General features: G+C 61.2%; 1 protein-coding gene across 2 annotated transcripts in view; it reads right to left on the minus strand.

Moving 5' to 3' along the window:
• Positions 1–6,842: 6,842 nt before the first annotated feature.
• The window catches only part of CLBA1 (clathrin binding box of aftiphilin containing 1), a 6,693-nt gene continuing 1,528 nt past the window's right edge, over positions 6,843–12,007 (minus strand). Inside the window, exons 2-5 of one of the 2 annotated variants that reach the window (XM_034993377.1) lie at positions 11,410–11,540; positions 9,868–9,997; positions 8,655–8,768; positions 6,843–7,619 (exon numbers count right to left, since the gene is read on the minus strand). In XM_034993377.1, the coding sequence (XP_034849268.1) occupies positions 7,425–7,619; positions 8,655–8,768; positions 9,868–9,997; positions 11,410–11,540 (570 nt within the window). In that variant the 3' untranslated portion in view covers positions 6,843–7,424. The remainder of the gene's footprint in view (positions 7,620–8,654; positions 8,769–9,867; positions 9,998–11,409; positions 11,541–12,007) is intronic. The other variant, XM_034993378.1, reaches the window with a different exon arrangement.

Genomic DNA, 12,007 nt, shown 5'->3' on the forward strand with positions numbered 1-12,007 from the left:
GGTCAACACTAGCCTAGCTGCTGGACGCACATTTGCTGGGCTGGTGTGCACAGAGGCCACCGTGTGCCAGGTGTGTGTGGAAAGGGCGCTGGACTGGAGAGTGCCCACGCTTGCTTTGGTGCTGGGACAGAACCGTGAGGTGAAGTCTAGAATTAAATCTGGACACTCATCATCGTATGACTTCTCAATCCTGAGGGTGGTTGACAGTGGGGTTGGCGGAACAGTGCTGCGGAAGTGAGCTTTGGGGTATCCTGTGTGCTCCCTGTGACCCTGCCCTGGACACTGGGAACACCCACACCTTTTTTATTTTTTCACTGGTTTACAAATAAGCCTACACTCTCCGCCCCACCCCTGCCCATCTCTTGCTTCTCGCGCTTTTTCTTCTTTACCCAGCCTTTAGCCAAAACAGTCTGTTTTCTTTCCTGCATAAGACCTTTCTTTAATATCAGCCATGTACCATTGCTTTATTAAAAATTACCCAGCAAACGAAATGGAAATGTGTTCATTATCAGCTACAACATAATCCTCGAGGGGCTTATCTGTTTCACTTGGATGTGTTAAATTGGCACTTTGCCAACCACACAGGCTTCGACGTTCAGCACCCGCTTCTGCCCCAGTTGTGGGGCTGGGGGGAGGGACAGTGCCCTGGAGGGGCCAGCAGCAGGCTGAGACTTCCACGGACGGCTTCCTTCAGATTCTGAACGTACTTTTTCCTCGTGGAAATAGTCCACGTGTCTTAATAAACAAGCCTGAAGCAGTGTGAAAAATCAGTAAAAGGACACCTCATTTAGAACGGCCTCAGGAGGCCGGCAGGAGCAGCGCTGCCGCCCCCCACTCACTGACCGCAGCAGACCCAACAGGAAGACACGCCCCTTGCCCATGGATACTATGTTACCTTCCCAGCAGGACGAAGGAAGGTTTCCTCCTGCCCTGGCAACAGCCCAGCCAATGAGAGGCCGTCGCGGCCCAGCCAATGGGAGGCGGTCCCGGCTCAGCCAATCACAGGTGGTCCAGCCTGGCCAATAAGAGACTGCCCCAGCCCAGCCAATGAGAAGCCTCTATGAGCTCTCCGTTTACTCCAACGGACTTTCCGTTTACAACAGCCCCACTCCCCGCCCCCAGAAAAGCGCCTCCTGTGCGTTGTTCTCGGGTTTTTCCGTAGCCTGCTTGTCCTGCATTGAAACTCTGTTATTCCCAGAAAAATCCGTCTTCTGCTGGTGAAACAACTGGCAGTTTTATTTTCAAGGTTAACAAGTACCTTGTGTCCTTACATGATTTCTTTAAAAATTACATTTTCAGGCTCAGTGGCTGCAGCGCCCATTTGCCCTGGAGCAGTTCAGAGAACCGGTGCGCTCAGGACGGCCGGCCGAGCAGGGCCTCCGGCTTGGGGGTCCCCACCTCGCTGACACAGCTGCTCCTGCCGGCCGCCCTTCCTTTCCCCCTTTGCTCTCCTGTTGTCTCCCAGCTGTCCGCTCCCATTCCAGGGGCTCCCTCCCGTGGGGCGCCTCACGCCCACCTGGTGGCCTGGCTGCCCTGGGCAGGGCCAACTCTGCAGGCCCTCTGTCATCCCAGCCAGGCTGGCTGGTGGGCCCCTGACCGCAGATGGCCCTGGAAACATGTGAGCGCCTCCAGAGAGGGGCAGAGGCAGGTGGCCAGTTGCCGAGGATGCATCCCACCTGCACGCGCAGGACTCCGGCCGTCCCAGCGCCGCTGTCGGCCACAGCATGCTAAGGCTCCTGTCCTCACCCCACCTCTCCTGCTGCCTCTCCGGTGGGGCAGGGGAGCTCTGCGCTTCTGGGCTCTGGGCAGGGGAAGCCGGGTTTGAGGGCAGCGGGTCTCGGCTGCATGTTCCCTGCTGCTCCCGAGCATGGCTGAGCCTCTGCCCGCCCTCCTCAGCCAGGACGGGCCTCGGGTATGCCTGCCACCCCGCTGCCCCTGCTGTCTTGGCTTGTGGCTCCCAGGGCGGGCGCGGGCCCCGCCGCGGTCCCCCGGAGCCTGGAGGAGGGGAAGCAGGTTTGAGGGATGACAGCCGGCCTGTGAAAAATTCCAGAGGGGCCTCGCCCTGACTGACAGCCCCGAAGGTCACACGAAGGTTGCACGTTGTGGCCGCCGATGGGCCTTACGTTGGAAGAGCCTCTGAACCAGCAGCCGTAAACGTACGTGGAGTTGTCTTTCTGGATAGCAAGTGATGGGATGACAGCTTTGTCACAGGGCTCGGGGGTTAAGAAGTGCAGTCGAGAGGCCCCGTGGGAGCGTGGAGACAGGCAGTGGTTAGTCAGAGCGCCGCTTTCCTGCAGTTTGTGACGTTTCTTGCTATCGCCTTTTTAAATTCTTGGAAACTGTTTCTTTTCTCGTTCTGTTCTCTTTTTGTGGCTAATTTTGTACTTGTAGTTTTGTAGTCTTTGGGGAAAAAAGCCCCCAAGTCTATAAACTGCAGCGGGGCGCTCCTTGGGGAGGTTAGCGAGCTCACTGACGGGGTGGGGGCCTGGGGCTGTCGCCGGGCAGCGCAGTGTGGCCTTCTCTACCTGCGCTGGCCTTGTCGTCCCTGGGGCACTGCCCCTACACGGAGGCCAGCGTCGGAACGGCCGTGGGCGGCACCTGCTGCGCATGTCGGAGCCGGCTGAGCTGAGCCTAGCGGGGTGGCCGGGCGCTGGGCCCAAGGAGGTGCTGCTCCATGGGGGCCCCACCTACCGGATGGCAGATGAGCCAGGGCCGAGAGCTGGGCACAGGCCCGGCTGTGCTTCCTGCCCCTGCACTGGAGGGGCCAAACCCCTGGAAGCCAGCCTCCAGAGGGCCTCTGGCCGGGGTCTCGCTCTTCTCCCGCCTAGGCTACCGGCCTGAGAGCGTCATCAGCACCGAGGCCCCAGATGCAGGACAGCCCCCTCCCGGGGAGGACACAACAAGGAAGGGAGCCTGCGTCCACGGTGGCCCCGAGCAGCTGCTGAGCACCCCGAGTCCCCTCATGCTGAGGGGGCCTCTCTGCCCTGTGTCCCGGGATCCACCCAGCCCAGGGCCAGGGGTGGGGCAAGGTCGGGGGCCTGGCCCAGTTCTTCAGCCAGCGCCTGTCTGCCCAAAGCCCAGGCCTCACGGTGAGGACGGAGACGTGGGTGAGCTCCCTGCCCGTGGCCCTGCTGTGGGGGCCCGCCCAGCCGGATAGGGAAGGCTCCCCGGGGAGTCTGGTCGGCACGCGTGCACGCGGATGGGGGCGTGCGTGTGCCTACTGGAGGAGGCACGGAGAGGATGATTCCCCGGGGGTGGTTTGGGGTTTGCCTATGTGTTACTGGACTACTGTTCATGTGCCCCAAATTCATATGTTGGAATCTAACTTCACTGGGCTGGCGTGAGGAGGGGCCCTCCGGCAGGTGCCCTCATGATGGGCTCGAGCCCCTGTCAGAGGAGATGTGACAGCTTGCTTCCCGGCTGCCCTCTGCCCCGCAGACGCACAGCGAAGGCAGCCGTGAACCAGGAGAGGCCCGCGGCGACTCCCCGCCTGCAGCACTGTGGGAAGGAGCTTGTCCAGCCTCGCGCGTGGTGGCGCTCTCTTCTAGTGGCCTGAGCCCGCTGAGACACAGCTGAGACACAGTGTCCCCTCCGGCGCCCGCCCCTCCTGTGGGCTGCCCCCCTACCTGGTCCCCGCCCACCCAGTGCCCACCCACGGGGTCCCCGCCGAGTTTCAGAAGCCACCTGCACCGGGAGCTTGGTGCTCAGAGCCCCTGCTTCAGCCCTGGGTCGTCCTTGCAGACAGACCCGGTGGCCGGCTTTGAGGGGCTCCGATGACAGGGAACGGCCCTGCTGAAACCCTGCCCACCGGGCCCCCACCTGCAGCCGAGGGGCTTGCGCTGCTTGCTGCAGGCCAGCCTGGGGACGGGGGCACGATGACTCTTAGGGAGGGGGGCCTCTGGCCACGGAGAAAGGTCCCTTGTAAGAGTGGACACACTCTAGAGCCAGGGAACCGGCCTGGTGCCTGTTGCCAGTGGTGACCAGCTGTGAACCGTCTTGTTTCTTCCTTAAAGAAGCTTAACGCGGGTCTGAGATGTGGAGACGTTTTGCCTGTAAATACATATGAAACTTCAGGACCGCAATCCCATGTCGTGGTCAGAAAAGGAACACTAGGGCGCCTGGGTGGCTCAGTTGGTTAAGCGACTGCCTTCGGCTCAGGTCATGATCCTGGAGTCCCGGGATCGAGTCCCGCGTCGGGCTCCCTGCTCGGCGGGGAGTCTGCTTCTCCCTCTAACCCTCTCCCCTCTCATGTGCTCTCTCTCAAATAAATAAACAAAATCTTTAAAAAAAAAAAAAAAGAAAAAAAAAAAAAAAGGAACACTAATTCCTTCCCACCGGCCGACACGCAGTCATACTCACGTGTCCCCACTGTCCTTTCCCTGTACCTTTGTCAGCGGGGTGCCACACGCAGCCGAATCGGGGGGAGGGCGGGCGGCCGGCCGTCGGGGCGCATCTGGCTCAGTCCCAGGTGCGCGTTACCACAGGCCTCCGCGTCCAGGACTGGGCCCTGGCTCCCCTCGTTGGCTTCTGCTGTCCTCACTTCCTTTCTCCTACTTTCTTTGAACCTAAATCTCTCTCTTGCCAGCACATGACAGCCTTGCTCATGGCTCTTACGCTCGCCTCCTTCCCCGACCCCGGCCCGCGGTCACGGTGGCCCCTCCAGCGTCTCTCTCATGGTGTCCCACCTGTGTCCTCCCCATGTGGCCGCATCCTCCCCGCAGGGCCGCTTACTGGGCTGGTCCAGGCACTCGGACGCGGCCTCCAGCCTGCGGGCGCCAGGGGCCAGAGCCCTGCACGGCGGCCGAGGCCTCCGCCGGCCTGCGTCTGAGCCGTCCGGACATGCGGAGCCCCCTGTCCCTCCAGGCTGGGCTCCTGCAGGCTCAGAGCGCAGGTCTGGTCTTCTTCCAGTGGATCCTGCTCTGGGCCGCCGGTCTGTGGCTCTCGTCAGCGTCGGAGAGTTCTTAGCCATTCGCTCCTCTGGGGCTCTGCTTCTGGGCCTCTGATGATGCGGGGGCACACCGCCTGGCGCAGCCCCCAGGTCCTGGGCACCCCGTCCTGTGTCTTCTCCCTCTTTCTGTCCCTCTGCGTCCTGCTCAGATGGTTTCTACTGACCGGTTCGCGATCACGGACTGTTCGTGTCGGGTCCGCCGTCGGGCCCTTCTCAAGAATGGCTCGCGGGTGGGGTGACAGTGTTCATTCCTGGCGCTTCCGTTTTGTTCTCTTGTGTGATTTCCGCGTCTCTCCCGTGTGTGCTCCCCTTTCCCACTGGATCCTCACCACTTCGTCCAACGCCATTTTACGGTCTCGGACCTGCACCGTTTGGGCCATCTCTGCCTCTGCTCCTGTCCACCAGAGATCAGGGGTTCTCGCATTTTCGTGGTCTTGCCATGTCTTGCTGACTGCGAAGCACTCGGTAAGAGAACAGCGGAGACTGAGGTCCATAGCGAGGAGCCGTCAGGTTCTTGGAGGGGCTGAGTCTTCGCCCGCCATCGGGCTGGGCCCGGGCCCTGCTGCAGCTCCCAGAGGCTCCCCGCGTCTCCAGGTGCCGGCAGGGCTGCTGCTCAGCGGGGCCCGACGTCTGAGCCCTGGCCAGGCTCTGGACATCAGCCTGCCTTGCAGAGTCCAGCGCCATGTTTGCAGATCACTGAAGGCTCCCTCTGCCCCCGTTCCAGGTCCTTCCAGCCCGCCATGGCTTGGAGCGCCCAGGCAGGGGCCCAGCTGCCCCATGGAGCCTCTAGAGCGGGTGGCAAGAACCCCAGAGCACCCCTCAGAGGGGGTCTCTCGCTTCTCCAGCCCCCACTTCTGACAGAGGCTGGCTTCTACTTGGGGATTTTCTGTCAGCCTTCTCTCCTTGCACCCCACTCTGAGCACTCAGTGAAGGCCGAGAGCTGGACGAGGGTCCCTGGGGTCCCCCTCCTCCCTCTCTGCCCCTGGGGGCACTGAATTCCATTAATGTAGGTTCCTTGGTATCCTCAGCTCTGTGATTATTTTGAACCCTGACTTTGTAGCTGACGGGGCACGTTCCGGGCGGGGTGACAGGGGCAGCCTCTGAACCAGAGGGGACCAGTCAGCATTCACTCTCCCGGTTCAGAAGGCCCCTCCTTGAGCAGCCTGGCCAGGCACCCGGACACAGCATCAGAGCCAGACTTGATGTCTGCTTGGACGCGGACTGAGGGACAGGGACAGCCCTGGCCTCTGGTGTGGGGGACAGAGCTGGGGGTGCTGGGCTGGCTGGGGGTCAGGAGAGGTCCGCCAGCAACGGGGCAGGGGAGCAGCTGTGGGGAGTCCAGTGCCCACGTCCGAGAGTGACTCAGGGGAGGAGGCAGGACACAGAACAGCCTATTTTGGGTTCAAGTCTGACTTGCACCAAAGGCTGGGAAATGATGGCACATCCCAGGGCGGACGCTGCCCTGTGGTGGAAGAAGTGTGGCAGAAAAGCAATTTCCAAATTTCCATCTCTTTCTGGCTGAAAAAGAAAAATGAGGGCAGATTTCCCAAACCTACAGCACTAAAAAAAAATCTGATTACCCCTTCACATAAGACACCTGCAGGCTGGTGGAGAGTGACCGCTAGCGCCCTTCTCCCCGTGACGGGCGACATCTGCTGGTCACTGTCTGGGTCTGACTCCGGGGTTGACGGAGCGGGCATCTGAGGCCAGCCCCCATCCGCGCTCTCCAGGCAGCAGGTGTGACCCACGCATGCGGGACAGCCCTGGGAGCCGGGCCCTGCCAGACGGACCGGCCAGGGGCTTCGGGCAGGGACAGCCTGCAGCCGCAGGACCTCTGGCAACAGTCCCCATGGAGCAGATGAACCAGCAAGAACGTGGGCTTGTCCAGGCCATTTTATTTAATAAAATTTTACAAAAATCTGTGCCTCCACCAGAACCAGAGAGCGCCTGCTCGGAGTCGGAGGGGAGGGCCGGGCGCAGAGAAAGGCCGCCAACAGGCAGTGGTGCAGGTAAGTGCTCCCAGGGCCTTCGCTCTCCCCCAGGAGTGACAGGAACGTGCTCCGGACTCCCTGAGCGTGTGGCGCCTGCCTCGTGCGGACAGTTCCAGCTGAGAGCCAGGCCACCTGGCTGTGCCCCCGGCGGAGCCACGTGGGCAGCCAGGCCTGGGGTTCCTCCCTGGGTGCCCCCAGGGGCCGGCAGCACCTGCACCAGGCAGAGGGCCCCCAGTGCCACCTTGGTTCCTATCATGCTGGGGCGGAGCTCCTGGGGACCCTGGGCACCCCCTTCCTGTTGAGACTGGCTCTGCCAAAGGACACGCTCTTCTAAAGTGGTCACACCCCAAAATGCACCAGGGGGGCGCAGCCTGGGTGCGCACAGGGCGCCCCGGAAACATGCCCACAAAACAGTTCCGGTTTCCAGTACCAAACCAAGCCAGTAAGAAAATGTAAAACTGATAAAAATACAAAGTACTCCCGTTTTAGCAAATGTCACTATTAAACAAGGTCATTTTTAGGTTACGTGGATTGAAAATCTTCTTTTTCCATGGAATTGTGAGGTACTGCCCGTGTCTGTGTAAGGGGGTCTTCAGAAAGAGGCTGCACGCAAGCAGGCTCCCCTGTCTGCCACCGGACGTCCCTGAGAGCTGATGGGAAAGGAAGGGCATGGTCAGGGCCTACAGAGGCCAGTGGGCTGTCTGCCCCTGGGACCGGCCTGCTGCACCTGCCGCTGGGCCCCGTGTGGCTTTCTCTCCTGCCTTAAGCTCCTGTCATGGTGCAGTCAACAAACACGGAGGCGCATGGGATGGAGCGGAGAGCTCCGTGGCTTCTCCTGGAGCAAAGGGGACACCACACTGGGAGGACAGCCATGCTGTGTGCCCAGGGCCATGCAGGCCTCCTCATCCCAGGTGATCCTATGACCCTGTCCTGAGGGCTTAGTTGGGGTCACAGGGCCCTTCCTGCTCTCGTCTGCAGTGTCCATGGATTTCCACCTACTAGCCGCTGTGCACGTGTAAGCAACTGTGAACGATGCTGCGATGGACATTTCTGTGTCTTGCTGCTCTAAGATGGCCCCTGCCTGCAGTTCTAGAAGTTTCTACCTCCTGCCTTGTGGGGTTTCCCAAAGAGCAGATGAACAGCATGCTTGGACATCCTGGAGATGGCCCTGGCCCGTGCAGCTGGATGACAAGGGGCCTCCCCTGCACTCGCTGTCCACACCAACCACCATCAGAACAGACCCTGGCAGTGGACACCCCCCAGGTGCCACTACTCTCCTGGGGCAGGGGTGCATGCAGAGTGAACCCCACCTGTGCTCCGGGTCCCGGGGGAAACAGACCCCTGCAGGGTGGGCACTGCTCCCCACAATACCTGGCCCATGAGTGGGCAGGTGCCCCCACTCCCAGGAAAAGCTGTGCCCTGTCCTCAGGAGAGGGCAGCAGGAGAAGGCCCTGTCTGTGCACCCCTCCCTCCCGCTGCCCAGTGGGGCCTGCAGCGCCCCTCACCCCCCTGCCCTGCTGCTTACCTGCAGCCCCTCCTGCAGCCCACCGGTTGCCTGTGACGCCTGCGCACCTCCCAGCGCCCGGGGGTGCTCTGCCAGCCCCAGATGGCCGCAGCGCTCCTTCCTCCCGAGTCCGTGAGACTCAGGTAGCAGGGGCCAACACAAAGACCCACGTGGCCAGCACGGCCGTGGCCTGTCCCGGGGGGCGGCTCACCTTGGTCTGGATCAGGGCTCTGCAGGGCTGCAGACGGAAGGTGGGCACACCCAGTTCTTCAGGCTCTTGGAGGTCAGAACATTCCAGAATGTGACCCAGGTCTCCGGAAAGGTTCTAGTGAGACAAGCCACTGTCACACCAGGGGAAGGAAGATAAAGAACCGCTTTCTCTGCGTTTGCCTTGTTAACCCAGACCCCTCTGGCACACCACACCATTAAACTGCAACATGGTCATGACTCAGTGTCATGGTCCCCACCCTCCTGTCACCAGGCTCATAGCCACCCTCTCCCTCCAGACCCGCAGGACCCTCCACCTCCTCAAGTCTTCCACCGCCTCCAGAGTGAGCCCTGCACGCCCCCCAGCCTGGCTGCACCTGGAGAAGCCCCACCTCCCCACCTCCCCACCTCCCCTTCAGGCTGCCTGTCCCCTCCCCCATCCTCGTCAGGCCCCTCTGGCTCCTTCCAGCCCTCACGTCCCTCCTGGCAAGCCCCACGTGACCCCGAGGCCCAGCAGCAGCCATCCCCGAGCCCCCGTTGTCACTGAGGCCCATCAGCCACTTTTGGGTTTTCCATGTTTGAAAATTTCCATAATACTAAAAACCAGAAAAGGGTCTTTGCCGACTTGACGGCTGAAAGACTGCTCTGGATACAATTTGCGTTTTCTCTGGTAACTGGCCTCCTCTCTGCTCCAGTTTTGCTGCCTCCCACCTCAGGCGCTAGGGACCCACCTGGTGGCTAACGCCACCGACGCGTCTGCGGGCACCTGCCGCTCCCTGTCCCCAGCCCCTGAGCAGAGGCCGCCGCTGCCGGGGGCACTTCTCCACCCTCCCCTCCGCCAGGAGCTCCCACGCCCCGGCCCACATGCTGTGTCTGTCCTCCCCACATGCTGTGTCTGTCCTCCGCTCGGCCACAGCGCCTCCTCCACCACGTGTCGAGGGTTGGGCCGCACCTGAACATCTGTCAGCCTGGCACAGGGCAGGTCCTGACACCGACGAGCTGACCCGTCTCGCCCCTTCCCTGCCTGCGTTGCTGCATTCCCCCACCACCACCCCTGGAAACCAGTGCGTTTTCTCCCCCACCTGCTGTTTTCTGGCAGCAAGGCCCCCTACCCTCATGCCGTCTGTGTAGACGGCTCCCTGCGGCCTCAGGGTGGCCGGCAAAGTCGCTGTGGAGTCCAGCTGCACCCCCAGGAGCCCCGTGTCCACCTGACTCACCTTCTGAGCAGCGTCTATTCCAAGAACAAGGAAGAGGTTTTCCTGGCAATGGGACTCACTCCCGAGGCATCGAGAGGCCGACGTGCTATTTGTGTTCTGAAGAGCTCTCCAGAGTTTTCTAGATTCAGAACTGGAAAAGAGATATGTTAATTAAAGAGACTGAGAAACCTTCAGAACAGAAGCCAAGAGGGCACCTGCCCCCAGGGGTTGTGAGAACAGAGTGCTCCCTTCTGGGCCGAGTCATGTGTTGCTTTCTTCAGACGACGCGTGCCCCCCGACGAATACCCCACTCCCACCCTCCTCCCCTGGCCCGCTGGGCTCACGGTCACGGCTGAGCGGCTCCTCCAAGGGGCAGATGTCCTGGAGGCCCGGTGCTTCGTGGGATCACAGGGACCACAGGGACACTTGAAAACTAGGGGTGGGGCAGTGATTAGAAGACAACTACTGGGAGTCTGTCACGCGCTGTCCACAGCTAGGAGCCACCCCCCATCGGCCACGTGCCGTCCACGGCTGCTAGCGCAGCTCCCGCGAGGGCAGGGAAGGTGTTCACACAAAGAACCACGGGAGGGGCAGTTACGCTAAGTGCCCACATCATGTCCAAGCCGTCCTCATGCTTTCACACCCAAGTCACAGCCACTTCCCATCACACACCAGTGTCCAGCCCTGCCAGGCCTGACACCCAGGACCACACGTGTCTCTGGGTGTCTGAGGCTCATGCTGCCACCAGAGGCCCTTCCACCTGCCTGCTGGCCCGGCCCACGCCTTGGGGAAGCACCATATCCAGAGGGCACACGGTGGTGACAGCCTTCCGGGCTCCAGGCCTCTGTCTCCGCGCCCCTGCCGGGGCTCCCTGGGACGGGCCCTGACTGGACCCAAGACCGGAGCCCAGAAGGGCTGGTGTGCAGAACTCTCTGACGAAGAGGGCACGGGGTTAGGGAAGCCAGCTCACACCAACTTTCACCTCCTCCTCCTGTGGCCTGGGCTCAGCGGACCTCGAGCTTTTCGACCACTGCACATCATGCAGTGGGCTGCACTTGCTTTCTCTCAGTGCCCAGTGAAAGCGCATCTGAGGACACGGCCATCTGCGCACACCTGCATCTGTGATGTCCCGGAGCACGGGCCCTGGGGACCACAGCCTTGTCGCTAGCACCAGATGCACTCAGGCTGGCTGACCCTGTGGGTTCACACTGTCCCTCAGGGGCGCCAGCATGTCTTCTCTGTGGCTGAGGATCAGTCGGTCAGGCCCCCCGGGAGGGCCCCGTGCCCACGGCCAGGCCCCCAGGCCCCCAGGCCCTTCTGCACGCCCAGCACTCGCACTGAGACGCCGGGAGGTGGTACCCCCTGTCCACCTCGTTCCAGGTGAACATGGCTCTGGGAGGGGTGACCATGGCCAGAGCATCGACCCGTGCTGCCTGGTCCCTCGTGAGGACCCCATGACCCCAAGGCTGTGGGAACTTCGGGAGAGACGGGCTCTCTGTAAAGGTCCAGTTGGTCAACCGAAAGTATAAACTCAGACTTGCTGTAAGAACGTAAGTTCCTTACCACAGTTGCTGTCCAGATTCACAGCCAGGCAGTTCTAAGATGCGGTCTAAGGGGGAGACGCCTTCAGTTGCCTGCTGGACCGGTACTTCTTGAAAAACAAACCTGAACACGTCCTTGTAGCTGTGCAGAAGCTGGAAAAGAGAAAAACGCACATTACGTGCCCTTACCCCCGATACGTAGTTTTGGTGCAAATGAAGCGTGTGGACAATCAGACCATCGCTGCTGCCACCCTCGCTCCCCAAAATCTCTGCTCTGCACACTCCTGATGAGAAGCACAGGGCGTGGAAAGTGGGATTAGGGCACAGCACTCATAAGCTTCGTCAGTGACACACGAGAAAGAGGCACCTGATAAAAAAGTGTTTCCCGTGTGTCAGCTGGCTGGGAAATCTATCCACACGACAGTAAAGGTGGCTCTTCCTGGACAAAGACCTGAGGTCAGAAGGTTGGGAGTGAGTGTGAAGTTCTGGAATGAACGTCCAAAGTCTGGCAGGAGGTGACAGGAGTGCAAACCAGGAGCTGGAGGTGAGGGTGGGTGTGCACACTGGGTGGAACTGGAGGTGAGGGTGGGTGTGCGCACTGGGTGGGCTGGAGGTGAGGG

Source organism: Mirounga leonina, unplaced genomic scaffold, assembly GCF_011800145.1.
Source record: "Mirounga leonina isolate KUSES-001 unplaced genomic scaffold, KU_Mleo_1.0 Mir_82, whole genome shotgun sequence".
NCBI classification, from domain to species: Eukaryota; Metazoa; Chordata; class Mammalia; order Carnivora; family Phocidae; genus Mirounga; species Mirounga leonina.